This window comes from Perca flavescens, chromosome 8, assembly GCF_004354835.1.
Source record: "Perca flavescens isolate YP-PL-M2 chromosome 8, PFLA_1.0, whole genome shotgun sequence".
NCBI lineage: Eukaryota > Metazoa > Chordata > Actinopteri > Perciformes > Percidae > Perca > Perca flavescens.
Genome location: NC_041338.1, coordinates 16,341,910 through 16,369,272, shown reverse-complemented (window position 1 = coordinate 16,369,272; position 27,363 = coordinate 16,341,910). Strand labels below are relative to the sequence as shown.

General features: G+C 42.1%; 4 protein-coding genes and 1 non-coding gene across 14 annotated transcripts in view; 1 reads left to right on the top strand and 4 right to left on the bottom strand.

Annotated features, from left to right (window-relative positions):
- The window catches only part of LOC114560635 (interferon-induced transmembrane protein 5), a 5,632-nt gene extending 4,184 nt beyond the window's left edge, over window positions 1–1,448 (bottom strand). Inside the window, exon 1 of one of the 2 annotated variants that reach the window (XM_028586152.1) lies at window positions 1,019–1,448. The gene's annotated coding sequence lies outside the window, so the exon portion shown is untranslated. Of the gene's footprint in view, window positions 1–258; window positions 599–1,018 lie in introns of those variants that run through there. The other variant, XM_028586153.1, reaches the window with a different exon arrangement.
- On the top strand, window positions 92–19,081 carry fanci (FA complementation group I). Of its 4 annotated transcripts, none has more exons than XM_028586140.1 (39): window positions 92–459; window positions 1,007–1,154; window positions 8,368–8,467; window positions 8,584–8,656; window positions 8,796–8,926; window positions 9,537–9,690; window positions 9,848–9,905; window positions 10,116–10,157; window positions 10,358–10,481; window positions 10,725–10,810; window positions 10,903–11,035; window positions 11,134–11,214; window positions 11,304–11,440; window positions 11,550–11,733; window positions 11,846–11,933; window positions 12,059–12,189; window positions 12,298–12,368; window positions 12,517–12,631; window positions 12,754–12,876; window positions 13,127–13,195; window positions 13,300–13,401; window positions 13,496–13,684; window positions 14,134–14,255; window positions 14,356–14,517; window positions 14,888–15,067; window positions 15,177–15,343; window positions 15,436–15,512; window positions 15,824–15,940; window positions 16,011–16,062; window positions 16,146–16,273; window positions 16,487–16,552; window positions 16,652–16,748; window positions 16,873–17,057; window positions 17,552–17,608; window positions 17,688–17,747; window positions 17,847–17,921; window positions 18,122–18,217; window positions 18,373–18,474; window positions 18,744–19,081. In XM_028586140.1, exons 3-39 carry the CDS (start codon window positions 8,375–8,377, stop codon window positions 18,804–18,806), a joined length of 3,990 nt encoding a protein of 1,329 aa, XP_028441941.1. In that variant the 5' UTR covers window positions 92–459; window positions 1,007–1,154; window positions 8,368–8,374; the 3' UTR covers window positions 18,807–19,081. The 4 variants fall into 4 exon arrangements, with proteins under 4 accessions (XP_028441941.1, XP_028441940.1, XP_028441942.1 ...); XM_028586139.1 differs by lacking the exon at window positions 92–459 and adding an exon at window positions 667–769; XM_028586141.1 differs by lacking the exons at window positions 92–459; window positions 1,007–1,154 and adding an exon at window positions 8,073–8,218 and having other exon boundaries at window positions 11,137–11,214.
- LOC114560633 (uncharacterized) lies at window positions 2,179–7,978 on the bottom strand. 4 transcript variants are annotated; one of them, XM_028586146.1, is made up of 6 exons: window positions 6,544–7,165; window positions 6,327–6,454; window positions 5,445–5,594; window positions 4,117–4,186; window positions 3,657–3,781; window positions 2,179–3,539 (listed from the first exon to the last, which is right to left on the bottom strand). In XM_028586146.1, the coding sequence occupies exons 1-6, from the start codon at window positions 6,617–6,619 to the stop codon at window positions 3,318–3,320; spliced, it is 771 nt and encodes a 256-aa protein (XP_028441947.1). In that variant the 5' UTR covers window positions 6,620–7,165; the 3' UTR covers window positions 2,179–3,317. The 4 variants fall into 4 exon arrangements, 3 of the variants coding, with proteins under 3 accessions (XP_028441947.1, XP_028441948.1, XP_028441949.1); XM_028586147.1 differs by having other exon boundaries at window positions 6,327–6,424; XM_028586148.1 differs by lacking the exons at window positions 6,327–6,454; window positions 6,544–7,165 and adding an exon at window positions 7,867–7,978.
- trnar-acg (transfer RNA arginine (anticodon ACG)) lies at window positions 6,561–6,633 on the bottom strand. The gene has a single exon. It is a non-coding gene; the product is annotated as a tRNA-Arg (tRNA).
- Window positions 17,993–27,363, bottom strand: polg (polymerase (DNA directed), gamma). Of its 3 annotated transcripts, none has more exons than XM_028586143.1 (23): window positions 27,278–27,363; window positions 26,063–26,660; window positions 25,628–25,823; window positions 25,263–25,430; window positions 24,991–25,137; window positions 24,766–24,845; window positions 24,412–24,594; window positions 24,174–24,316; window positions 23,889–24,012; window positions 23,379–23,603; window positions 23,146–23,263; window positions 22,639–22,722; window positions 22,285–22,398; window positions 22,021–22,181; window positions 21,886–21,939; window positions 21,667–21,784; window positions 21,425–21,560; window positions 21,000–21,246; window positions 20,750–20,872; window positions 20,425–20,593; window positions 19,988–20,196; window positions 19,730–19,890; window positions 17,993–18,977 (listed from the first exon to the last, which is right to left on the bottom strand). In XM_028586143.1, exons 2-23 carry the CDS (start codon window positions 26,632–26,634, stop codon window positions 18,913–18,915), a joined length of 3,597 nt encoding a protein of 1,198 aa, XP_028441944.1. In that variant the 5' UTR covers window positions 26,635–26,660; window positions 27,278–27,363; the 3' UTR covers window positions 17,993–18,912. The 3 variants fall into 3 exon arrangements, with proteins under 3 accessions (XP_028441944.1, XP_028441943.1, XP_028441945.1); XM_028586142.1 differs by having other exon boundaries at window positions 27,196–27,306; XM_028586144.1 differs by having other exon boundaries at window positions 17,993–18,736; window positions 27,196–27,306.

The following is a 27,363-nucleotide window of genomic DNA, read 5'->3' as shown; positions in this document are numbered from 1 at the left end:
AGCCTTAACTCTAAAATGAACAAGGCCCATAATGACTCAATTTACATGAAAGCAATTAGTGAAGCAGCAACATTTTTAAACGTTTGGGACTGCCTCATCCACTGCGTGGTAGACAGTTGGAAGCTTGAAGACCTTTCTCTTATAACAAGGAAACTACTAAGAAAGGTTATGTGAAGAGCTCTGTAACTGATTATCCCGCTCTAAAACTTTATATTAGTGCAGCGTGATATAAAACTATCGCTAGCCAATCAAATTTACCTGGGAGGGTTCTTCTGTATAGCTGAAGCAACTTTTTAGTAAAAATGCAACAGAAGCTAACAACGTGCTACAGCCGAGGAAAGGTGGAATAGGCCTAAAGCTAGCTTGTTTGTAACACTGAACGAACTTTACGAAAACGTTCAACTGGTAAAGAAAGGGAACAATTGGTACAACTATTTTGGTACAGAAAAAATAAGGCAGGTAAAAGACTTCTAACTTAAAAAAAAAAAAAAAAAAATAGTTCTTCTTCTTTTTCGGATTTTATTAGCGGTTGGCAGACCAGTTTATAGGTGCATTACCGCCCCCTACTGGACTGTATCTAGTGGGATGGGGAGGTCTCAACCCCCCCAAAGTCTCGCTTTAAAACCCGTGATATATTTGTTTAAATTAATCAAGTTATTTTACTGCGTAGGCTATCGGGTGGAGGAAGACACGACCACAGGAGCGCGGATTCGACTCCGGCAGGATTGAGTTTTCTAACATACAGAATAAAATTGTTTGTTTTGCCCGGGTAAACCAGTGACTGTAAAAAACTAAACATGAATTAATTAAAGATATTGACTTATAAGACTTGTACAATAAAAGTTATTGTTATCATGTTAGCATGTGCCTTTGACTCATCTGAGTCTGCGTTTGCGCTGGTTCATGGGAAAACAAATGTATTTATGCCAATGAAAAAGGTCTTGCTTTTCAATCTGAATAATGCTTTTTTTATTATTATTATTTCAAATACCATAACCTACACAAGAGAGACACCAACCTGGAAGTAACCTGTTGGCAGTGAAAAGACGGTCCCTGAGCAGGATTAGGCCAACGCCCCCCTTTGCTGGTGGCGTCCATGGGAGCACCCGGGGTCTGTTCGGGACCGCCCGTCTCCCATCCAACTCAGCAAACAGGTAAAAACTATGCAAAAGTCTTACTTCAGAGATATGCCCATATAAACAGTGATCTGGCTACTACTAAGTACGTACAACACAAATAATGAAACAAAACAAAAACAATGATAGCCCGTAAGGCTAAATCGTTTCCTCTTAGTCAATTCATTCAGTTATGATTGGTCAAATCGTGGAAGGAGGCTAAACTGGTCAAATCTTGGTAGATATTTGGTAGAAATAGGCAACGCGATTGGCTCTCACATGATTTAAGATGACAGTGTTAAAGTGGTAATGAGGTGCAGGTCTACTGTTCATTTACACTTATAATAATACAATAATGTAAAGACTTGGTCAACTTGCAAAGAGAAAATGTCGAGCCAGCCAAGAGTCGAACGTAGAATCTTCTGATCCGTAGTCAGACGCGTTATCCGGGGGGGAGGGGAAAAAGGAAAAAGAAGAGAAAAATGAGGAAAGGAGAGAAAAGATGCTAAATTACCCACGTAGTGTACGAGTTTTATAGTTTCTATTTAGTCAGGTTTTAATTTAATTGCCGAAATCGTGCTTTTTCTGTTAAATAAGGGAAGTTTAATGTAGATCCAAAGGTCGTAGGTTCGATCCCCACCTAGCGCCAGAGGACCCACAGCTTACCGGTGAGTTTAGTAAGTTGTCGTTACACTGTCCACTACTTTGTTGTTGTACTAAACAAAGTTTTGGTGTTATAATTTATTAGGAAGCTTCTGAAACAGTTGAAAAAAATTATTTATAATTTTTAGATTGACTTTTGAACAAAATATCTGTTTATAGTACTGCAAATATATGTTTTTACATTTGGTAATTCTACTATATTTGGTTAATATTAAAAGTTAGTCTTGTGTGTATTCCATTGCCACAATCTGGTAGTGTCAAATAATGTTTGTATGACAGGTAAAAACAAGCATTTAAGTATGACATAATCATTTGCCGGGAAGTGGTGTGTATAAAGGCAAGTAATATGCTCAGTAGTGTGTAGACTATTATTTGGAATAATATTGAAATGAAGCCAATATCAATATAAACATGTCAACTTTATTACATTATTAATCTGAACAAAACCAAATGTCTTGAGGTAATGAATAATATTGTTTAGCACAAGAAATGACTGATTATAATAGGGTTTGTTTTGACACCAGGTGGGAAAACAAGAGAATCAACAAACTAACACATTCTGTACAAAGTGTAAAACTTAAAGGGTTAAACACACATACAATGTAAAGCAGAATACATAATAGTATTGTATGCATAGGAAAATCTAACTAACTATTTACATTTTCGACTTTTTAATCTGATCTAACCACAGCTCTTTTGATAGTGTTTCTGTATTTGGGCAGTAGCTAGTGCCTTGATATTAGCTGTGCCCAGTCTCTGCGGTCCTGAATTGTCCACATTTCCTGCAAGTGTTGTACTCCACCTTCCTCTTTTTAAACCTTGCCTTAGAGGCAGGGCGACCACTGGTGCTGATGGAGCAAGAGAGGCAACAGGTGTATGGGGGGCACGGTATGCAGGTGTTGGAACAGCAAAAAAAGTGAAAGTTCCTGGGGCTTGAGGACAGACAGAGGTTGCTTGAGGGAAGACAAACTGAGGACCAGAAGCAGGAGGCTGTGGAAAAAGCTGATTCTGGACTGATGGCTTTGGCATGATAGCCTGTGGGGCAGCGGTGACAGGAACTACTGCCCGCCACTTTGTCTTTGCCAACCCCACAGTGCTTGGGGGCAGGTTGTAAACATGTTCAGTGCAGTGTGTTTGAGGAGGAGCAGCAGCGCGGGTGTTGGCAGGTGGAAGGGCCTCCGAGGCCACAGCAATTGGACCATGTAGATTTATTGCCTGCAGGATCAGTGTAACATCCTGGCGCTTCACCCGTTTATTATGCTACTGCATCAGGATTGTTTGATTGATCTCAACCAGCTGCAGTGTAATGCTCTGCATGCTGGCTCCATCACCCAGAATTAGCTGCCGGATTTTGCGGTAATCCTGCAGGACACAAGTCCATCTTGTAATGTAGTACTGTTCTTTACCCTTTACTTTCTTTTTTGGATTCTTGTGTAAACCGCGGAGTCTAATAGAAATGGCTTCCACCAAGCGGCAGCAGTCTGGCCACTGGGCAGGGGAGGCAGTGGATCCCAGCACACATCGCTCAAGCTCTCCACATCAGGAGTAAACTCTGCCTCTGAACTTTCCTGCTATGAGCCTGTCTTGGTGCCTGGCAGCGAACACCATCCGTTGCTGGTCATATGGCAGCAGGCTCTGCCAGAGGTCAATGATGGTGCTGACCTGTTGGTTGCTCCAGGTCAAACCAGTACGGTTCTTCAGAGCCACCAGATACTCTGCTAGGCTGTCCGCATGATCCATTCCCGGCAGGTTGTGCTCAGCCTGAAAAAGGACATCAGACCAACAATTGCAAGTTATCACTAATATTATGTACACAATACTATGGGATAATTCCCCTTTGGGTATTCTTTTTCTTAGCTCTTCTTTAATCCCTCTTACCAGATGTCCTTCAGGCATGGAGACGGCTGCAGTCTGGGTGGACACAGACACAGCAGCAGCCTTGGAAGCCGGGGTGGACACAGAGACAGCAGTAGCAGGCTGGGTGGATGAAGCAACAGACTGGCCTGGAACATATGCTGATGTGATCAGGCTGTCTGACTGTTGGGTCTAGATCCTGGTCCTCAAAGCCTTCATCTTCTTGCTCCTCCCCCATGTTAGTGGTTCTTGTTGCAGAGGCATCAAACAAACTGCCAGATGATGTGGTGGCAGTGCTGGAAACGACCTGGACGGAAAGAGAAATTGCATGTACAGTACCATACAAACTATTGTCCCAAAGAGATACATTTTTATTCATCATCAGTCATTTCAATTCAGTTTATTTGAGAAGAAGAGAGTGCAAACTAATAAAATGCATTAGAAAATGGCTACCACATTCATTAACCAATATGTGGATTCATACCTGAGAAGGTTTCCTGGCCACACTGAGGTTGGGCTTCAGTATGTGTGCTACCAAACCGTGGTTTGAATAACTGGGGGAGGATGAAATGTCACAAGTTAAATGATCACAGAGTTGTACAGGTCAAAGCAATATACATGTAATTAAAGTGTTTGGAACTTTATCATTGTGAAAGCTACTGTTGGCAGGCTCTGATTTGGTTTATATTTTTCATTAAATAGCAGTGCTGAGTACCATTTCAGGGGTTAATTTGGGTGGCACTTAACCAGCAGAGGGTACAGCACCAGTTGTAGCAGCAGAGTCAGCAGCAGTTGACGGAGCTGGGCCAGGTGCAGCAGCAGATGTGGCTGTCTGCACATTAGTTTTCTAATAAAAATATCAAAGAAATCCACACCCACATCCACAACATTGACAGTCTCACACATTGTATAACGGACTACATCAATTTCTGTATGGAAAATATCGTACCGACCAGGACTGTACGGTGTTTTCCCAAAAATAAACCCTGGATTACGCCTGACATAAAGACTCTTCTTAAGGAAAAAAGGAGGGTCTTTGGGTCAGGAAATAGAGAGGAACTCAAGATGATACAGAGGGAACTGAGAGGGAAGATCAGAGAGGTAAAAAAACGCTACAGGAGGAAGCTGGAGGATCAGCTGCAGCGTAAAGGCTCTGACACACCAACAGGTCTGGCTTCTCCCGAATTTCAAAGCCGACCATAATGTCAGCTCGTTCGGAATACGATCTCGTATTTCACGAAAATAGTTCACCGAAACGTGTTTCTGAGAACATTTTAAGCGAGAAATAGGCCATGCAGTTACTGAACCTGTCTGTTTTTTTGATCAACCAAGATCAGTTTGAAAGATTTTCGTCAGATTTTGAGAGGCGTTCGTCAAGCTCATCCCGCTCGTCATTTCCGGTAAGTGTTTTAACATAAGTGCACTGATTCGTTAGTCAAGGGCTAGCACTCCACCAATCAGATTGGTCATTGAGTCCAACTGCCCACGGTTCCTCTGACTGACGACGGCACGGAACACACCAAACAGACTCGAGTCACCGACCTCGCCAGACTGTCCGACGGCCGATAATCGGGTTGGTGTGTCAGCGCCTTAAGAACACCAGGGAGGTGTGGGAAAGCCTTAAAACCCTCTCAGGCTACAAAGAACAAAAACCTCAGATGATGGGGGACACAAAGTGGGATCCACACATGCAGACCTGTGCTCCACCAAAAAGAAACATCTGCCACCGATGCTGGAGTGGACACTCACCAGAATGTTACATGACATTAATTAATTGTTTATACTTGTTAAAAAACATATAAAAAGCTGTACCTTAAGATAGAGGTCATGCCATCTCTTTTGCCTAGGAGCTGGTCTATTCCTAGCGTCAGAAGGCCAAACCCCTGTAGTGGCAAACCTCCTCAGACGGGACAGCCATTCATTGTCCCCCATGGCACGATGCTTCTTAGCTTTAGATGCCATCTGAGATTAACAGTGAATAGGAGAATAGGACAATAATGTCAATAGGTTAGGTGCTTAATTGGGTCCCTTCATTGTATCCAAAAAGACTAAACTATTGTATAAGATTTAATCAAATAATTATATATTACAGGCATGACTATGGAATTGCTAATTTCTGTCATCTAAATCTATCAATTTTCTTATAGTAAAACATTTTGTAAAATTGCTAGGAAAAGGGCTTGAGGCATACATGAGGCTTATTATAATCATTATTAATATTATTATATTACAATACTATAGAATATAGTATTTTGTGGTCAACAAATACTGCAATGGACTGAAGTTAGGGTAAACGTTTGAATGCTAGTCTAAAAGTAATATAACTTAGATGGGATTGATATCAATTCAATCCACTATCAATTCTGTCTCTCTCTTTCTATCTCTCTCTCTCTAACGTTACTAACAATCGGCTAAATTATCAGAAACCATTGTGTTGTTTTGAATAACGTTATATAAAATTACAGCTAACGTAAGATACTGATAACGTTACTTAACATAGTTGACGTTAGTTTACACATAACGTTTACAGTAACGTAATATCCATGATGTATCCTGTTGACTAACGTTATACTTTCTTTAACTAGATAAGTGCACCACAATATGACATCGCAGTCAAATAAATACATAAATTAAATAAACTTTTGACACGTTTTTAATACACGAGATTTGACAGTAATAAGTTACTTTATTTACCGTAGAAAAATACCGAGATGAGTCTTCTCTTGCGATTGCGGCAAAGTGGCAGCGTTTTGATTGGTAGGAATGGAGATGGGCGTTGCCGGGAGGAGGCGCTTTTTTGATTGGTAAGAAATGGAAGGAAGCTTTGGGTTTGATTGGTAAGTGAGATGAGAGATGAGAAAGTGGACGAATAAGGTAAGATAAATAATGCAAAGACTTGGTCGACTCTTACTTGCAAAGAGAAAATTACGAGCCAGCCAGGAGTCGAACCTAGAATCTTCTGATCCGTAGTCAGACGCGTTATCCATTGCGCCACTGGCCCGTCATGAGGGGACTATTATCAATTATCCTTCTTCTTCTTCTCCGATTAATAATTGGCTCTTAAATCTACGTACAGAGCATACCGCTAGCCTGACAAGCCAGACCCACATCAAGATGTTGGCTGCAATATAAATTTGCTGCCACTAGGGTGCGTCTAGATTTCTAGGCTAGCATACCGCCACTCTCTGTACTAGAGGCGAATTTGCGTTTCCTATGATGGCGCCCTACTATACCAATGAGGTTACAATAATTAGAGGCGACACGCCCGTACAATATGCGCTCAGTCAGAGAAGGGTTTAATCTGTTTAAAACTGCTAGAAAACAACAACCATGGCAGTCCTTTAATCCAAACGCATTCCCTTGCCTTTTTTCCTGTTTGTAGTCATAATAGTGACTGGTAGGCTTAACGAAAAGCAACGTTAGGCAACATTACTAACATGCTAGCTAACGCTACACTTTTTCTATATAAACTATTTAGCATAGACCTCTATTACAGTAGAAGCCACGCTAATGTCTGAATGCCTCGAAGAGACCCTTTTTTTTACCTCTTTGGTCGTACTCTGCCTCTTATGTACGTTGGTATTTATGCTCCGTTCCAGACACAATTTGTAGCCCGTAAATTACGACTTCAAGTCACGACTCACGACTTGGTAGTGTTCCAGGCAAAGTCACGACAGACCCTTAGCTAGCGTTCGCGTTAGCTAGCGGCTACCTACCATTGACGTTAGCTAGCGCCAGAGTGATAGAGAAATACATTTATATTTCTATGGCTCTGGCTAGTGCTAGCTAATACTAGCGATTTCTAGTCGGCAACATATTTTGGGCTTCATTTAATAAACGTATACTGTATCGTATGTGTATTGTTTTGATTACAATGTGCAGAATTAATGACCGCAGTCGGTCTTTTAACCATACATTCATGATCGCAGTGTGTAACATCAGGGCTTTACATACTTCAGGTTATACAAAAGTAAAGACAGAGAAAAACAATCTTTAAGAAAAATCAAGAGAGCCTAGCATTACGTAATGCTGATTTTTCTTGAAGTGAGTAACAACTTCTCACGTTGTTACTCATCCCTTCCCAGTTCCATGGCCATTAGGTCTATAGCTTATATATCTTATCTTAGGATACATATCTATAATTTACAAACATCACATTTAGCTCTTATTCAATTACATAAATAGTTGGTTTTATCAGTATATGTCAGAATCTTAATCTTGAATAAACACTTACTCTCTTGAAAGTCTTATTCATCTTAATTGATTTATGTATGCTGTAATACTGTCTCCCTTTGATATCTTTGACTTCCTCTGCCACGAATCTCTCACTGCCTTTCTTATTAATAATTTGGCCTCACCTTTTCCAAAGCGAACTTTCATGACAGTGTTATTAAATACTGTAATTGTGGGATACTTCTAGCCGAACGTGGCAACCACGAATCAAAACAGGAAGTGTGCGCTGGCGGGAAATTCGTAGGGTTACAGACAGGTTACAGCGGGCTTTGCCTTTTCACGGACTAGTTAGCTAGCTAGTTGACTAAATTAAATTGTTATCGTATATGCATATGAAATATTGACAAGCAGAGGTAAACCATTCATGTGTGCACTTCTTTTATCACATTTAACATTTAGCTACAGTAACAACAGGCTCGCTAAGGTTGACAACCAACGAGGATTTCTCTGCGTTTACCAGCCGCCTGTGTCTGTCTAATAGACTGTTATGCTCTGTCGGCAGGTTGGTCATGAAGGCTGCAATGGATAAAATCGTCCTACTGTCAGATGGCGACAGTACCGTGGAACTTCAGAAGTGCCTGTCGTCCTTTACAAATGACCAGGTAACGCCAAGTTGCCCATCACAATAGATGGCATGCGTCAAAAACAAACTGGCACTGTCCGTAAATCCTGTCTTTTGGGTTATGAAATTCTTCCCCCTCTTTTATCTGCTCTAAAGCTAATCACTGGGATTACGAATTACGCACTAAAGGGCACGAAGGTTGGCGCCATGATTAAAGGCATATTTAAAGGTAAGAAACGGTACACAGTGTCAACTGCTGTTAGCGATATTAAAGATCATAACACAGCTGTTAGGCTTACACTTTCATAACTGTAGTCAGATTCATTAAAACAAAGTTTATGTGACCAGCATTGTGTGCTTTTTTTTAGGCTCTACACCCAGTTCCACCGAAGGGTCAAACCGCAGACTTCTTGTTTATCAACACTGCATCCCTCTTTGTGAGTCAGGGGATCTTCAGACTGAGGTGGCAGCGGATATCATTGGACTGCTGATGCTGGAGGTAAAAATAAAAAGCCTGATTATTATGATGCTTTTTCTAGAGTATCTATTTATACAATACATCACTACAAGTGGCTTTTATTAAAAACATTTCATCTTCTGTCAAAGGGCAAAAACAAGTAATGACATGTAAAAAGTAAAATAAAGTCTTGTACTGTAACTGGCAGGGTTGTGGTTGTACTGGTCTTTAAAATGATTAGTCTTTGAATGAGAAATTAAATAATCTGTCAATGCTAATGACTGTTTGAGCTCTTTACACTGCCCAATGCTATTTGGGTATCAACATAATGCTAAAATATCTCAAATGTAGAAAGTATTACACACCTACTGATCAAAACAACATTGTCTGGGAACATGCACACATTCCTGGGGCCTACTAGATTACTCATCTTGTGTCAACATCTTTTTACTTTTTAATCCAAAATCCATTTTCTTTTCTTTTTACAGCATAATTTACTGAGTTGCTGTCCCATCAGTTTTATAATTGTTTGTATTGTAGAAATGTCATTACATACTGTCACCCCTTGTCCCTTTCCTCTGTTCATATGTCCAGCATGGCAGAGGCAGACGTCTTTCTAATTCCCATTTTGCTTCTTAAATGTTATACACAGACTCATACACTCCCTGGACCCTCTCTTGCAAAACTGGCATCTCTTTTTGTTGAAGCAATTAAGGTGGGGAAAATGGGCAGTGGCAAATCCCTGGAGCTATTTCCTACTGTGCTTACTGCCCTTTCAGCCTGTGAAGCCTTGTCTTATGGCAAAGGTGAGTGCAAATTACTTGCCCTGGTAAATTTGTCACTTTACGTTGTATCAAACACATCAGCATTTTAGTTAGTAGTGTAATCTACAAGGTGCGCATTTTAAAATATGAAGAATCTCTGTTCCTGGTGGTTGCTTGTTATTTTTTATCATAACTGTAGGTGAACTCAGTGGTGAGGAATACAAGAAACAGCTGATCAACAGCCTCTGCTCAAGCAGGTGAGGACATCAAACTACAGTATGTAGGTGATGTGCAATTTTACATGGAGTTTTTAAGGAGTCCATGACAGCATTTAACACAAGCGCATAACAACAGCATGTTGGCTCCCCTCAATGAGAGACAAAATAACTAAGCCCAAACCATTTCATATGGATCTTTAACAAACCGTAATAGGAATCACAGGACGTTTTGTATTTATTTTCATGCAGATGGGACCCGCAATGTGTCATCCACCTGACGACCATGTTCAGGTAACACCTTTGGCTAACAGACCATCACATTCTCAGACCCCTTCAGTTTCCCACAGAATAATACGAGTTTATTGAAGTACCTGTTTTTGCTTTAATAATGTTTAAAGCAATATAATAATGTTTTATCTGCTATAACTTGCTACTTGTGATGCCTCTCAGGGCATGTAACATTAGTTTCTTCTGTCTGTGTCGGGTTTTAGGGATGTGCCCTTGTCATCCGAGGAGCTGCAGTTTTTAGTGGAGAAAGTACTGAGGATGATAACCAAGCTGGATCTGCAGGAGGTCCCCCCACTGGTTTATCAACTGCTGCTTTTATCTGCAAAGGTGTGTGTGTGTGTGTGTGTGTGTGTGTGTGTGTGTGTGTGTGTGTGTGTGTGTGTGTGTGTGTGTGTGTGTGTGTGTGTGTGTGTGTGTGTGTGTGTGTGTGTGTGTGTGTGTGTGTGTGTGTGTGTGTGTGTGTGTGTGTGTGTGTGTGTGTGTGTGTGTGTGTGTGATCATGTATCCCTCTGTGATCATGTATCCCTCTGTGTCTAAATGATCTAAATGCCTGCCATGCCTCTCTGTTAGGGTTGTAAGAAACAGGTACTAGATGGAATCATCAGTTATTTTAAAGAGCAAGACGTTCGCCAGGAAGAGGAGCAGAAACAGGGAGAGTGAGTGGCTCATACACTACTGTGTTCCCCTGGAAATCATACGGCCTACTTTCCATTTACTGATTCTTGTTTTTTCTCCGTTTCTTCCTCAGGAGCCTGGATCTAGAGGTTCAGTCCATTCCACAGGACCAGTTGAGGCACGTGGAGGGCACGGCTATCCTCCACATAGTCTTTGCTATACGACTCGACCATGAACTCGGGAGAGAGTTCCTCAAATCCTTTAAGGTTATGTATAACTCATGTGTGTGTTGTTGAAGTTATTTTTGAAAGTGTGATTACATTTGTTATGTAGAGTGTGCCATGACTCTTGAATTGCAATTTAGCAGACATCCTATGGAGATCTGTGCCCTTTCAGTGTTGCCCTGTTGCTCTCAGTCGCACGCATCCAGCGTTATGAAGAGCAGGTAAGATATCAATATTATTTTCCCTACATTAATTTAAGTTTTTATTTGATCTTTTCTGTTCACATATTTTTGACTCCTGGTTTGGTTAGGTGTTTGACCTTTTAAAAGGGGCCATCGTCAAGAGCTTCAAAGATGAGCAGCTGCAGCTAGCGTCAAAGTTCCTGCAGGACCTCCTGCCTGGGCACTGCAGTGTGGCTCAGATGATACTGGACACAGTCAAAAACAGGTCGGAGCATCAGCTATCTGTGGTGGCAAAGATACACTACTTTATCATCTCACATCTATCACAAACACAATATTTGTAGTTAATCCTCTTCAAATGAATGCCTGTGCAGCATGTTTGGTTGGGATCATGTGACCCAGGGGCTGGTGCAGCTGGGCTTCTTCCTTATGGATGCATTTGGACCCAAACCTGGACCATTTGGCAAGACCACAGAAGGGTCTGCTTCTACCATAGCCCGGACCCCCACTCAGCAGGCATGTAAGCTGGGAGGACAGGTGCTCCTGCAGGGCTTTAAGGTAACAATTGTTTTCTTATTTTATAGAATTATCAAAATGTAAATGACTGATAATTGACAACATCATTCTATTGTATTGTCTCACTGGAAGATGTGTCTTTCTTCTACAACAGATGCACGAGCCTATCAGAGGCGAGATACTGGAGCAGGTCTTGAATCGATTGGTCACAAAGACAGCCTCACCTGTCAATCATTACTTAGGTAATACAACCTTTAGATATACAGTAAGTCTCAGCGGTCAGTTGTACGCCAGTGTCTTAATCATTCTAATTAGGGACTAGATTTTGTTTTTCATCCTTCTTTCTTTGTTATTTCTTTATCATCAGACCTTTTCTCTGACATTGTGGTCTCTGCTCCCATGATCCTCCTGGAGTCATCTTCCAAGGTGACAGAGACATTCGACCACTTGTCATACCTCCCCTTGGCCACTGTTCAAGGTCTACTCAAAGCAGTCCAGGTACACACACACACACACACACACACACACACACACACACACACACACACACACACATGCACACACACGTTTCGATTGTTTAATCATTTTTCTCTGTTTAATCTCCAGCCCCTGCTCAAAGTCAGTATGTCTTTGAAGGATTCTTTGATTCTAGTTCTCCGTAAGGCCATGTTTTCCAGGTGCGTACTGCTTTGCTTTTAATCAGATGAGGTTCATCAGTACAGTTTAATGAATCATGCTTTAGTAAACCCAATTCAAATGAGAGGCAGTGTAACCTCTCAAATAAAGATCATTTCACTGTTCTCCCCCTATATGACTCTCTGCTAGCCAACTGGACGGCAGGAAGTCTGCAGTGACTGGCTTCTTGTTGCTGCTGAAGAACTTTAAAGTGTTGGGCAGCTTGGCCTCGAGCCAGTGTAGCCAGGCAATCTCCACTAGCCAGGTACAGTCTGTGGTCTTTCTGTAGATGGGTGTGCAAGAATGAATAAACATCTGCAGCTGTGACATGTGCAATTTTAAACATGGTCTGTCATGTAATATCTGTCTGCCTGAACCCCTGAATAGATCCAAGTGGACGTTCACTCTCGTTACAACTCTGCTGCCAATGAAGCGTTCTGTCTGGAAATCCTCAGCAGCCTGCGTCGCTGCCTCAGCCAGCAGGCTGATGTGCGCCTCATGCTCTATGAGGTTAGAGATCTTGTTTTAATGCCATGTTTATTAGTTGCTTTTGATTTTGCTACATGTTACAATAACTAACCATGAGTGATAGTCTTGACAAGCTCAACTTCTTTTACTCCACCTTAAGCATAATGCGTACATCTTTCACCTTCAGACAAAATCTTACAAAAAAAATCCTTTTGTGATTAATCTGTGCAGCAGATAACATTTAGGGTGTGACATGTTTTACACGGAGAAAGCAAATTCTCGTTTATTTCAGGGTTTCTACAATGTCCTCCGTCGCAACTCTCAACTTGCAAGCTCCATCATGCAGTCACTGTTCTCGCAGGTATGTGTGTGTATTAAGTGTATACTGTGTTAAGTACAATAGCCTGTTTGTCATGTGATCTATAACATGGAGAGCCATGGAGTGTCATGTCTTTGTATCCTTAGCTGAAGCGGTACTACGAGCCTGAACAAGACCTGCTACCCCCGGTGAAACTGGAACCGTGCATCACAGCACTCGGAGACCAAGTCTACCTCCAGGAGCCACTGGTACTCCGACAGCATTGGTGCATTTTTGCGATTGTTTTTATTTTTTTTTTGCTGTGTTAATGTCTTACTATAAATAGTGTTTGTTCCATTTTAGGCCCATCTGGTGAGCTGTACTGTACATTGCCTGCTATGGCTGCAGAACACGCGCCGAACGGCCAACCCCAAAGATGACGACAGTGAGGAGGAGGAGGAGGAGGAAGAGGGATGCCAGTCTGAACTACAGACAATCCTAGAGAGCATGACAAGACGCATGATCAAGAGTGAACTGGAGGATTTTGAATTGGTATGCATTCAAGACAGGAGTGCACACTGTAAAAGAAAACATGTACACTGAACTCCATTGTGTAATGTTCGGCTCAGTCTTTAACGCCTCTACTTTTACTGTCAACAGTAGGAGTATGCTTTTCTTTTTTTTTTTTTTTTAATTGGTCTTACTTGTGTCTCAGTGACCTGCACAAATCTGTAAGATAGGAAGCACTAACCGTTAATAAAACGAGTAGTCTGGTCAAAGATAATATGGGGAATCTTAAGATGTGCAAGCATAAAGCAAATAAGCATCTGTAACTAAGAATGAATTAATGAACATTTTCTTTTTAAATTGTATCCAATGTCCTCTATTGCCATTGTTCCTCGTTCCACATTAGCTTCCACGGTTGTCCCGACACTTGCCAGTTATTTGTTGTGGCACTGGAAGCATCGTCTTAAGCCATGTTCTGTCTGTGTGTTGTTTAGGACAAGTCAGCTGAGTTCTCCGTGGGATCTAGTGTTGGGGTGAAGAATAGTATCTATGCTGTGCTGGTGATGGGAGTGTATGAGATCCTTATGGAGTACAACTTCATCAAAGCCAAGTACAGGTAACAACCACCTCTCTTTCTATGGTTAGGACGTTGTAGCTGAAGTGTTATTAAAGTGGTGCATTTTTCTTATCTGTGTGCTTACCTATGTGCGTTGCAGTAAAAGCCGCTTCGAGGAGCTCATGGAGCTGTTCAACCGCTACCACAAACTGTCTGAGATCCTGAAGGAGAAATCCGGAAAGGGTCGAGTGCCTTCACACAAGACCCCCCGCAGTTTACTGTCTTTGGGCTTCGTATCAACTCTTCTCACTGTGCTCTTTAGGTAACTGCTTTCAGTGGTTATGTTCACATGGATTACTGTTACACCTACTGGCTCTGTCTGAATACAAAGATCACATTTTCTTAAATTAAATCATGAAAACAGCTTTTATAAATACTGTATTCATCAGGGAATGCACTCATTGTACACTTTGTATAGCGTTGATCAAAAGGACAGTTACAAATACTAAGCAAACTTTAAGAGCTAAAAGTTAGAAATACTATGTAAATAAATGTGCATTAAATCAAGAGTAGTATTGACAACTAAAAAACATTAAAACTATGTATTTAAATAGTTAATTACCACTGGATTGTTTGCTGAAAATGTAAGTAGTCGCACAAATGTAACAAACAATTAATTTCTTTCTTTTTAGAGACAGTACTCAGAGCAGAGAGGAGGCTCTCTCAGTGCTTCGCTCAAGTGGAGAATTTGTGCGTTATGCAGTAAATGTGGCTGTACAGAAGATCCAGCAGCTGGAGGAAACTGGTAACACAGATGGCCCAGACGGACAGAACTCAGACAGAACTTTCCGCTTCCTCTGTGACATGACAAGGTCGGAATCCCTTGGCTTCCCTAAATAATAGCATTAAGTTAGACCGTGTTCATGGTTTTGTCGTCTGTGACATTGTTTGACCGAGAGTTCTGTCTTTGCATTTTTTCAGTGTGCTGATGTGGCGTTACACCAACATCCCCAGCGTCGTAGAAGACGCGGGGAGGAAGGAGAAGCGCTCCAGCCTGTCCCTGCTGTGTCTGGAAGGTCTGCTCAAGATCTTCACAACTTGCCAGCAGCGCTATCCAGACAGGATGGCCCAGCTCCTCTCCACCATGGGTTAGACACGCACAGGAAAAAACAACTGTAAAAGCAGTGAATTTTACACTTATTAGTACACAGGAAGCAATCACATTTTGTGTTTTTCGCAGACCTCTCGGAAGACGACGCCGAGCCAGACGATGGCAGCGCTACAGAGATGAACTTCTTTTACATCCGACAGTTTCAGGTGCATCTATACAGAATGGATTTGGTTATTATCTACTTATTTTAAAAGGTTAAAATTCAAACATTTATTTTCTGATGGAAAAGTGTAAGTCACACCTATCCATTGTTTCCTTTTCAGAAATCTTTTCTATTTTTCCGCACAGATTTTTTTGATAGGATGTGTCTAAGATACAAAACAATATTTCATAAAAAAATGTTGCAGGAGCCATTTGATATGTGGTATACAAATCCACTTGACTATCAGACACCAGTGTTTTGAATATAGCGAGTACTGTTCGACACTAAAATCACATTTTCCTTGCCCGTCACCAGAGGGCGCTGTTCACACAGTTAAGTGGAGGCGAGGAAGAATTTAACGGCAAAGAGGCTCAGCTGCTGGTCAGCATCTTGAGTGTGCTCTCGCGCCAGCTAAAGCCCTCCTCCCAACAGGTAGGTACTCTTAAGTGCACTTATTAATACAACAAACTCTGTAGCACCTGTTCCACTAACACATCTATAGTTTGTGCAGATGATCACGTGGACTGTGAAAATCTGCAAGGAGACCAGTTTTGGTGAGTGACTGCGTACTTAATCTTTGCGTCTGTGTTAGCTACAGTAAGGTGTGTTTTGAGATCTGTGTTTTTCTATCTTTTAGAGGATCCTGCTTTCTCCAAGGGCCTGCTCTCTCTTCTCTTTAACCTGCACGTTCTTTATAAGAGTCCTGTAAGCCTGTTGCTGGAACTCTGCCAAGACATCCACAGCCAACTGGGAGATATTGATCAGGTACACACAATTGCACTATACAGTGTTCAGAGCACAAGCAATTTGGCATTATACCTTTTTTTTTTTTTTTTTTTTTTTTTTTTTTTTTTTTAAAAAACAATTGCAGGGCAGTAGGTGGCATCTGTTGCTACAAGCCATTTATAGTGATTTAAGTACAGGTTGTTATTATATATCTCAATTTTTACATTCTTACTTTTCTTCCTGTATGGTCAGGATGTGGAGGTGGAAAAACAGTCTCACTTTGCCATTGTCAACATGAAGACTGCAACCACAGCAGCAGTAAGTGAAGCTTCTGATTTGCTTCAACATCAATGTCTCAGAATCAGTTTGCGCAGTGTGCTCACCATCTTCATTTTCACTTTTAATGTCTTGCCCCAGCTGCTGGTCCTCTCTCAGGTTGACAGAGTGCTCGATGAAGTGGACTGGCTGATCGCCAGAAAGAAAAGCCAGACGGCATCTGACAAATCGGGTTCTGGTAAGAAGCCTTTCACTGATGCTCAGTTGGATTAATGGTGAGAGTTGAGAGGATAAGGGAAGAGATGCATCTCTTTCAGGGAATGGTACTAAAACTACTGTGATGTTGCGTCCCTGATATTTAGGGGAGGCCACCCAGACGACAGGCCAGCACGATCCAATAGAGAAAGCAGTGACGCTGCAGCTCGGGACTCTTCTGACCGCATTAAATGAGCTGGTCCAGACGGCCCTGCTGCCTGGCACCTGTACCATTACGCTGCTGAGAGAACTGAGTCGCACATACACCATCCTCACCACCCTGGTCAAATATGTGCGTATTTGTCCACTATGATCTCGGTATGAATAAGGTTTGTCTAGTTAAGTCAAAATCAACGGGATTGTTCCGGTGCCGCCGGATGTCCCTCATTTCGGCCGGATTTCCTTCCGCTTTCTTGCGTTGGCATTCTAAACTGCGGTTGATTTCTGAGGACTATAGTTAACTGCTCCGCAGATCTCTGCAGGGTAAATCCAGACAGCTAGCTAGACTATCTGTCCAGTCTGAGTTTTCTGTTGCACGACTAAAACAACCTTTGAACGTACACGTTCCACCAAAACAAGTTCCTTCCCCGAGGCTATTTTGCAGCGGCACCGTTGCTCTGTCCAAGTGATTGGTTTAAAGAAACGCCACTAAACCAGAGCACGTTTTTCTCCCATCCCGGAATGTTGTGTGGACTAGCCAGACCCTCCTCCGCAGCGCTGTGAAGGAAGGTCTGGCAATGCAAGACTAGTCAAGTTTGACATTAATTGAATTTGTGTCGTTTTTAGTACATCCAGGTGTGTTCCAGCCAGCACGGTGCACTGCCAGCACGCTTTGAAAAGCTGGTGAGTCTGGGGTATTGTTTCTCTGTTTTGAATCTTGTAGTAAATCTGATGTCATGCTAACGGAGTGTTTTCTGTGCAGGTCAAACTGTCGGGATCCCACCTAACACCACAGTGCTACTCTTTCATCACATACGCACAGGTACAACTCAGTCCAGTTCTGTAGAGTCCCTGCCAAAGCTCCAGGTGTTCAGACAAATGATAATCTTTCATTATGACATTGATCTTTTTTCTCTATTAGAGTGGAGAATTTAGTGGTGGAGGTGCAGATGACAAGAAGAAAAAGAAAAGGAATGAAGTGAACACTGCTGCCTCTGTAAGGACATCTCCTATAATTATGTAATTGTTATGATTGTGATTGAGTAATACAATGCATTTACTTTTGTTTCTTTATTATATAAAACAAAAATGTATACACTGTACAACTAAAAACATTTGAGCCTCAAACAAATTGGATTTTGAATCCATTCAGAACTTGCTAATCTAGATCTGTTCTTTTTCTCTCTCTCTCGGCAGGCAAAACTCCTGCGTGAGACAAAAGCCATCCCTAACGTGGTCTTCGGTATTGAGCAGTATGAGAAATACCTCATCACACTCTCAAAGAAGTCAAAGGTATGTGTGAATGTGATGAGGTGGTTGAGGTAGTTGACAAAATAGGACTGTCAGAAAACATAAAGAGACTTGCAAAATACAGAAAGCTCCCCGTTAGTGCTGTGTTATCAGTTAGGCTACTCCTACTTGTCACCAACACCTGTATGTTTGTCCAGGTAAATCTGATGCAGTACATGAAGCTGAGCACCTCAAGAGATTTCCGCATCAACGCTGCTTCTCTGGACGCAGCCATGCAGGAACAGGACGACAGTCAGGCGGTAAGTGCAATCTCATACCGTAATTAGCAGCTCCAAAGATCCGCTCCATCTTTCCATCCACAGTGCAATTTTATTTCTTCTTTCTTTCCTCCTTTACTTGATTACATTAGTTAATAAAGAAGAGTTGTTTTAACTATGCAGATTGAGCTAATTGTTCAAATATATTTCCCTTGTGAGGTTTTAAATGCATCCGTTCTGCATTGAAGTGCTCTGAACACACTAGTCCTCTGATGGCTGAGCTCTCACGGTTTTTCTTCCATTCCTTTCAGACCACAGAGTCACAGGATGCAGAGGAGACACACGAACCCAAACAGAAGAAGAGAAAACAGTGAGCGAAGCCTCTGTTCCATACACACTTCTCCAGATTCTTCACTGATCTTGAACTTGGCCAGCTGCTGAACAGCTGTTCTAAATAACAGTCGCTTGGCCTACAAAGTGCTATCTTCCTTTGTTCAGAGAGCCTTTGGTGACGTCAATGATTTGGTATATGTCCAAGGCCTCACCTGTGGAAAGTTTGCACACATTGTTTAACACTCTGTTTGTGTTGAAAAGAAAAATGTATTTTGTATATGACATGTATTTTGAAACACGGGAAATGTCAATTGTATCTGTTCTTTTTGACTAATGTCAAAATTGTAATTTTTATTTTACATTGTTTGAAGATTTGTCAAGGATTAGCAATCCAATCTAGATAAACTGTTTTAGAGAAAGTACAGTTGTAACTACATATAGTAGTACTTAAGATGGCACTACTTTATCAGTCCTTGGCTACACAAAGGGAACAGGAGGATCTATGGTTTCCAATACACGTATATGAATCCTGAAGAGATTTTCAGCCTAGCTTTATATCAAGTGCTGTTTTAAAATAAATATTTCATTCCGTTACATTAATAACTACATTGTACATTATTTTAGTAGACCTTTTTACTCTATTGGCCAGGTCACACAAGGCTGTGTAATGCAGTGTAAACTGGAAGGTCACTGGAAAATGGCATCTTGGCTTAGATATAGTTGTACAGTTTGATTTTTTTGAGTGAGACATGTGGATGTACTTAAATATTGTATGTATTAATTCATGCTTAAGGTACCCTCCTATAACAACTTCTTTAAATATACACAAAATGATTTATTTCACACCTGCAGGGCTTTGATCCTTTTACCCTTCTGCTTTTTTATGCAAATTGTTTATATCCCACATTTGTACAATACATATATACCCCATACTACAGAAAAAATGATGGTGTGCAGAACTCACCAGGTGGTAGGCCGTATCTTCTTTCCAGACCTGTGGGGTTTGAGGGGGTCACACAGTCCATGGTGACCTCCTTCCTCAGGCACTGGTCAATGTCAACTGCACTGAAGAAGGCTACAGACTGGGGAAGGTCCTGCATGCCTAACGCATGGGCGAACACACTCCTGCAGGAGACACAAGCACGCGCTCAGAGAAGCTGTCAAGTTTACAGTCTACTGGATATTCTGACAAGGAAGAATCAATTCTAAGCTGCGAGCAGACCTTGTTAGCAAGTTTGTGATCTGAAGTGCCAGCGCTGCTCGGTAACGGTCTTCGCTGCGAACGAGGTACCGCACCTCATCGTGGATGCTGATGCAGAAACGGCCGTCGATGTCGTGCTCCTCAAAGAGCCACTTCATGGCCACCAGCATCAGGTGTAGGTAGTCCACTGCAGAGCTCTGGACCACCCAGTTCACTCTGCTTGTGATGAACTGACAAAAGAAATATAGCCCCATCTTACTATAAAGACAAAGTGGAGATTCTGTGGTTCAGAGAACATTAGCAGTAACACTGGACCATTATTTAGGAAAAAGCCTCCATTTCTATGCTAAGGGTTTCTTCTTTAAAACAGTTTTGGCTGCTCATGCTAATTGATTGCTACTATATTGATTAGATTAATGTTAAGAGTTGGTCTGTCCCACTGATCAGCACTGCCTCACCTCATCCTTAACTGCCTTGGGCTCCAGCGCTCTGCTAATCCTGCAGCCTAGAACCGGAGTGGCAGGCTGGGCGGAATGAGCAATGCTCTCCAGCTTGTTGAACATATCCGACTCTGTACCTCCAGCCCACAGGCGTTTCTCGACCAAATCCCACCTCTTCCGACGAGAGCTGAGGCGTTTGAGGAACAGAGAAAGACGGAGCATGAGGGAACAGAGCAACCGAGAGGGCGTGGAAGAATCTGTTCTGAGTGTCAAAAAATTATTCTGACAAGGATCCTGACAATTGTCTGTGGATGTTTGTGTGAGGTTTTACTGGCTCCCTCACCACTGTGACACCAGTCTAGTGATCCTCCGCAACTCCTGCAGGGTGACAGTTCCATTTTCTTCCTTCTCCACCTCTATACCCAGTTCGTTGACCAGCCACTCACCTTCCTCTGACAATTGGTATCTGGTATAAAACACAAACGTGTAGCACTAGAGCTCAACTTAATCGCCTTTGCGCGAACAACTGAACCGAACCAACTAAAAATACAATCTTTATCTGAACACGCAACTATTGAACTTGTTGAGCTTACCTGCGTATGCCCTTTGTTAAGGCGTACATCTGCTTGGCCTTTCTAGCAGCTTCTGTCTGACCAAGGCGGTGGTTGAACTGCATTAGCAGCCTCTCAGCAAAGGGTTGTCCTGCACCGTAAATGCGTCCATAGTTGAACACCTTGGCATGCTCTCGGCTGATGCCCACAGAATCGGCAGTGCGGCTGTGCAGGTCAGTGCCCTGACTCTTCTTTCCCTGTAGGGTCATCCAGCCAAACGCTGTGCAACCTGAACCCAGCAGAGACTCCAGATGAACACAGAGAACGTCAGATGCTGTTTGTTGACACTATAATAGATTTTTTTTTTTTTTAAACTAAAAAAGTGTATTGTCCTCTACAACTTTAATAATATGGTGTTTAGGTTTAAGTAAGAACTATTTAAGATTTCAAAAAGGGACAAATCTCACCGTGAATGCCAGCAAAGTGAGCCTCTCCGAGCACAGCAGCAATCCACAACTCTTGAGAGTCTACATCTGCTCCCACCAGGTGATATCCAGGTGGGACCTGCACCATGGCCTTCAGCTCACTGCCCACCCGGTCCCGCTGTGGACACAAAGAAAACGGTCCATACAAACTTACTACAGTCAGTAATCTCAGACGTGCAATGTTTTATTTTTATTTTTTTTCCTTTGTCGGCACTGCTTCTTACCCGTGCATTACTGGCAGTCAGCCACGTGGGCTCCACAGCCCTACGTGTGACTGTTCCAGCGGTGATAACCTGAGGTAATATGGCACCATACTGGCCCTCTTCATCAAACTCTTTGTGTCTTTGGGAGACAGAAATGTTGTTATAAACAGCAATGATTTTTTTCCCCTACTATATGGCTGATGAATCAACACAGGATAGCTATTGATATACCAGACGCACCTGCTGACAATACGAGGAAGCTCTCCCTTTCGCAGCCACAGCACCATCTGAGAGCTATAAAGACAGTCAAATCGTGTATTTGCCATCTTTATGACAAAAAGATGAATAACAGTATGGTGGAAACTGACAAGGTACCTTATACGTTTGTGGGCATTCCTCCAGAAGGACATCATTTTGTTGATCTCCAGGGCTCGTGTAGCGTTGGTTCCACCATGTCCTGCCCTGAGAGTACCATCCTCCATCTTGGACAGGAAGTCCTTTGAAAAAGGACTGCCAACATTGTTTTGATTACCATCCTGAAACACACGTGAGACGATGAAAGTGAGTCAATGAAGTGACAGTGTGCCATTGCTACCGTAGTTATTCGGGACACTCGAAAGGTAAACAGCGAAACTTCACCTTATGAGGTAATTTGAAAAACCAGCACCCTGGGAAATCTACATCGTTGTAGGGGCCATTTCCATGGTGATAATGGCAGTGACTCTTCTCTGGGAAATAATGTGGATCTTGAGACTGTTGTTGATACAGAATGTAACAAATCACAATAAGTCACTTTCAATTTTAGCACAGGTGAAATAAATAACCATGTGAATAAAAAACCACAACACACTGCATGTTAGAACAGATAGTACCATTCCATATTAACAAGGCTGTAAAAGGAACTGACAATTAAACGGCACAATACAGTTCTGAGAGGTGTTCATGATACAAAGTCATAAAGCACCTGTTAATGACAACAACTATTTCACTCACCAGGATGTTCTTCTTCTCCCCATTTTTCGTCATTCTAACTCCATTTTCCTCTGTCAGACTCTCCAGGGAACCTAACTCCTCCACCTTGAGGCGAAATTAAGAAACACACACCTATGTCATCCCATTGTATTATTCCAGAGCCCCTGGGTCTGATCATTGTCTCCAAGTAGCACTGATGAAACACCGACACCAGGTCAAAGGATTCAAGGAGGATTCAACACTTGAGCCCTTTATTTATAGCCTTAATTACTGTTTGGCGAATCTGCATGATGGAAAGTCATGCTGCATTAGCTACTCGCTTTTCCTGTTGGTCTATAACAATGTTCGTACAGACAATCACCTTCGTCACTTATCTGTTCTATGGTTATGATGAACGGTTTAAAGTTAAAAAAAACAAACATCTCTTTTGTATGATTTCTAAACAGCAGAATTATGGATATTTTTGAAAAAGAGAACTTCTTGTTAATATCACAAAAATGAGGTAAATTACAGGATGAGCGTTTGCACCTTTGCCCACACTGTGCTGTCTGTCAACATGAGGTCCTCTGAAGGGTTGCAGTCCAGATATTCAGTCCGCACTTTACTGTTCTGCCCACAATACTCTCTGTAAACACTCTCAATAGCTCTGTGGGACAAAACAAATGCTTAAATAAACACCCATGCATGCTATGCTGTGAAAATGAAAGACTTAATAATGACTAGTTCACGTCTTGATGGCATAACCACAGTGCATTAAGTACCTGTGTGGGCACACAGGCCCTGTACTTTCCTCCTCAGATACCAGGTTATCCCTGCGTCCGGGTACCAGGTAGCCCCACCCATGTTTCTCTGTGTAATGCAGGGGGAAACCGTCCCATGTCAGGCCCATCAGCTTAGGAGTCACTCTCATCTGTAGACTGATGAGGTTGGCTCCAGGTGACCAGCTGTCCTCCTCAGACATCTTCTCACACAGCTTACGATACCACCTGAAGGACACAGTAAGGGGCGGAGAAGGACTCTTTATTCATTTTTTTTCCCGAACATGTAGAATACAAAAACAATACAAAATGAACAATATGTCAACATTAGCTAAAATCAATAAGTGATAAGTGAGTGACACCAGAAAAACTAAAACTGACAAGACATTACTTCAATTAAAAATATTCAATAATGTAGTACTTGTACCAGAAAGTAAAGTATAGGACTGACTTGTCATGTCAGTGGAAACTGAAAGCTAAAATGGCTCTGTGGTGTTTGGGGAGTGATCTTACCCTGGATGTCCAGGCAGATGTTGCCTTCTCTTAGGAAGTCGATTCACCGTTTCCTTCAGCTTCTCCACAGCCAGCCTGCCGGGGCAATGGCCTGCCATCTGCTCCTCAGAGGGTGGACCTGGGTCTAATATCGCAACCACTCAACTGAATCATCTCATCTGTTATTTTTTTGCCTTTTTGCATTGTTGTTATAATATTTGAACTAAAAACAGCTATCTTAAAAAATGAAGACAGATATAACATTGCTTTTGCAAATGTGGCCCAGATGTAGATGTGGGCTTATACCTTCTTCCCAGTCTGGAAGAGGAGTAGCAGCTTGTGTTTCAGCTGCTTTTTTGGAGTGTTTCTTCTTGCTGCCTGCTACTTTCTTCAGCTTGAACTCCTGCACATCCCACTCAAGATCCCAAAGCCAGGGGTCTTCTTTGTATCTTAAATAAACAAAAACATATATACAATGTGGATGTTTTTATATAAAGCACTTTAAAGCACCTATTTCTTGGAGTTATGGAAGTAAAATTCTCACCGGTCATCCTGCAGCAGTTGGCAGGCATCGTCTGCTAGAGTCATCAGAGACTTCTTCATCTCCTTTTGAAGCTCTTCGTAAATGTCCTGAGAATCTTCCAGGTAACGCCCCCAGTTTTGATTGACAGGAAGGTAGCTCACACCCATCTCCAGCATTCCTGCAAACGTCACTGGATGAGGACACCTTATTAAGGAAAAAAGAGAAGGCACTATTATGCAGCACTGTGGTCAAAGCAATCATATTCTTGGCTAGAAAATATATATATATATATATATATATATATATATATATATATATATATATATATATGAAATATGAAGGTTAATAGAAAATATTTGGTTGGGTTTTGCTGACCTCTCCATGAAGAGGGGAAGCTGTTCTGTGAAGACTTGATGTGTGGCCTCTACATCCATGGCGCAATACTGCATTAACTCCTGTAGAGGTCAGCAAAGCCAAATGTATTTGTCTGTACGTCATGATGAATGCAAGTCATTAGAGGAGTTGAATGCAACGTAATATGAATACATTTGGCCTTTGATTACAGACATTCAGATACAGGATTTGGCATGAACATCTGACCTGGAAGTTGTTCCTGACATCCATGATGCTGCCCTTCACAAACGTCTCTCTGGCCTCCTTCTGCAGTGGCGGCCCTCCCACATACAGAGCATGTACATCAGCCAGGTTATTAATGCTGCCAATATTAACCCAGTCCCAGGAGCCAATCTAAACACAAAAACATCAAGTCACATTGAGTTTTGCTGATGATAAAAGTGACTAACCTAACCAAAAGAATAATGCATGCTGTAGCTGAAATATGGTGAATAAAAAAAAAAAAAAAGGACACAAACCGTTGCACCCTCCCTTTTCTGTCCAGCTTTTTTTATGTGTTCCTTGACCTCCTGAAGACCCCTCCTTTTACCCAGCTTATTGGCCATCCACAGTGTGCGCTGGAACCCAGTCAGCCCAGAGATGGCCATGTGAAGGCTCATGGTGTCCATGAAGCGTACCTTAGAACCCTTTAGGGCAAAAAACACATTTTTCTCTGGAGTGTGCTGTACATAAACTGTAATGTCATACACAGGCAGGTACATGCTACTTGGCATATTTGCTAATTTTACTCATACAACGAGGATCAATAAATCATACAATAAAGATGCAAACAAACTTTTCATAAAGAGCCAAATAGGACACACACCACCCTCTTAATACTGACCTTTAATAAGTATTGCTCCTTGATGTAAGTTCGGTCAAAACTGACATTATGGCCTACTATGAGCCTCTCCTTCCACTGCCCCCCAGATGGGCGGGCAGAGTTGATAGGGGTCTCCAAGGGGATGAGGTCAGCTAGGGTCAACTGATTTGACCAGGAGTACCGCTCTTCAATCAGACGCTTACTGCACCAGGAGTACCTGGCAAGTGAAAAATATACACATTGGGAAAATAAAAATCTAACTGTTGCCTATTTACATCCACATCCCATTTTTACAAATACAAACTTGTACATTATCCTCTGCTTATTAAACAAAACAACTCAACCCAAAGAGCCACACCACAATAAAGCAAATCAATCTTTCCAATAAACAGTTTACTGCCATTCGGTGCATTTCTCCTTTTTACACGATCTTAACCATTCTTGCTTGTTCCTCACCAGTTAGTGGGAGACACAGCAGCAGCCAGTGTGGGACACTGTCCCTCTGTTATGCACACCTCCACATCAAACACCAGTGCCGACTCCTCTGGAAAATCAACCTTCTGACTCTCCCCATTGGGCCCATAGCGTGTCCATCCAACCTCCCAGCTCCATTCCTGTGGCATGGGAGGGAGCTCAGCCAGCTGCAGCTTGGTGGCAGCCTCGAGGTAGGGAAGACTCTGCTTCTGGGCCAAGACACGAAAGTGCTCATCAATATTTTTGCCATACATTTGGGGAAGCTTCAGCTCCACTTCAGGCAACAGTGAAGTTTCCTTCCCCCACAGCTGATGTTTCTGCAGGTGCCTAACGCTGCGCTCCACATCATCCTCTTTGTGCTCTGGTTCCAGCACCCCAAAGATCTGGTCGTGGAGGTTCTTTGACAGCATCTGAATGTTAAGGGGGTTCAGGCGGGTCTCTGTGGAGACCTCGCCCTGAAGAGAGTGAGGCTTGGTGGAGTAGAGGGAGCGTAAACACCTCCATTGTAGAGAGATGAGAGTCCTCTGTGAAGGACAGCGCAACACATGCAGCATCACCTCATGAGGACTTCACACTAGAGCTGAAAGACACAACCAATTGAGACAATCAATTTTCTGACATGATACATTTTAGCCTGTTTGTCTCTCATGTAATGTAATGAGAGGCACAAACTGGGACTAGAAATACAGCTGCATCTAGGTACTAGACACATTCTAGATACAGATAATGATGTTTGATTTTATCTTAAAATGTGTGATTTTGCAAGTGTAATATTGTTTAATGGCTGAAAATGTATTGGCCCAAGAACACAGCTACATATATTTCACTCAGATAAGTTATTATCACCCAACTTTAACAATAATTAGACATAACGTTAAGAGAAAGTAATTAAGTAAAGTGCTGGACTAAACGTTAGTTATTGTAACTTAGCATAGTAAAGTAACGTTAGGTAACGCTAAATTCCACACGCAGAACAGTCAATTAGTCTTATTTATTTGGTTAAAAATAATATAAGCTAACGTTACCACCAACCTGCTAACATGTTTAATAACTATATAGCTGTCTAATCCTGCGCTTGTTAAATAGACTCGCTAAAAGCAAAAAAGACACCTCACCCGAAATGTATTGTGAGGTATAACGTTAAAGTAATCAACCAAAATATATGTTAAATCACTCCACAACAAATGACGTTCTTACAGCAACTAAGCATGTCAACCATAGATGTTGTCAACCCACGCTGGAGTTCTAAGACCAAAGCCAGAAGACGAGGCGCTAGCGACCCC

Excerpts from the sequence above, each read along its gene's own strand:
- LOC114560633 (XM_028586146.1), bottom strand. The coding sequence starts at position 6,619 with ATGGATAACGCGTCTGACTACGGATCAGAAGATTCTAGGTTCGACTCC. Across the intron at positions 5,595-6,326 it reads CATCTCGGTATTTTTCTACG|ATGGCATCTAAAGCTAAGAA; the intron begins GTAAATAAAGTA and ends TGTTAATCTCAG. Across the intron at positions 4,187-5,444 it reads GGCATGACCTCTATCTTAAG|TTATTCAAACCACGGTTTGG; the intron begins GTACAGCTTTTT and ends ATCCTCCCCCAG.
- fanci (XM_028586140.1), top strand. The coding sequence starts at position 8,375 with ATGAAGGCTGCAATGGATAAAATCGTCCTACTGTCAGATGGCGACAGT. Across the intron at positions 8,468-8,583 it reads CGTCCTTTACAAATGACCAG|CTAATCACTGGGATTACGAA; the intron begins GTAACGCCAAGT and ends TCTGCTCTAAAG. Across the intron at positions 11,036-11,133 it reads AGTTCCTCAAATCCTTTAAG|CAGACATCCTATGGAGATCT; the intron begins GTTATGTATAAC and ends ATTGCAATTTAG.
- polg (XM_028586143.1), bottom strand. The coding sequence starts at position 26,634 with ATGCTGCATGTGTTGCGCTGTCCTTCACAGAGGACTCTCATCTCTCTA. Across the intron at positions 24,595-24,765 it reads CTTCCCCTCTTCATGGAGAG|GTGTCCTCATCCAGTGACGT; the intron begins GTCAGCAAAACC and ends TTCCTTAATAAG. Across the intron at positions 21,247-21,424 it reads TCACTTTGCTGGCATTCACG|GTTGCACAGCGTTTGGCTGG; the intron begins GTGAGATTTGTC and ends TGCTGGGTTCAG.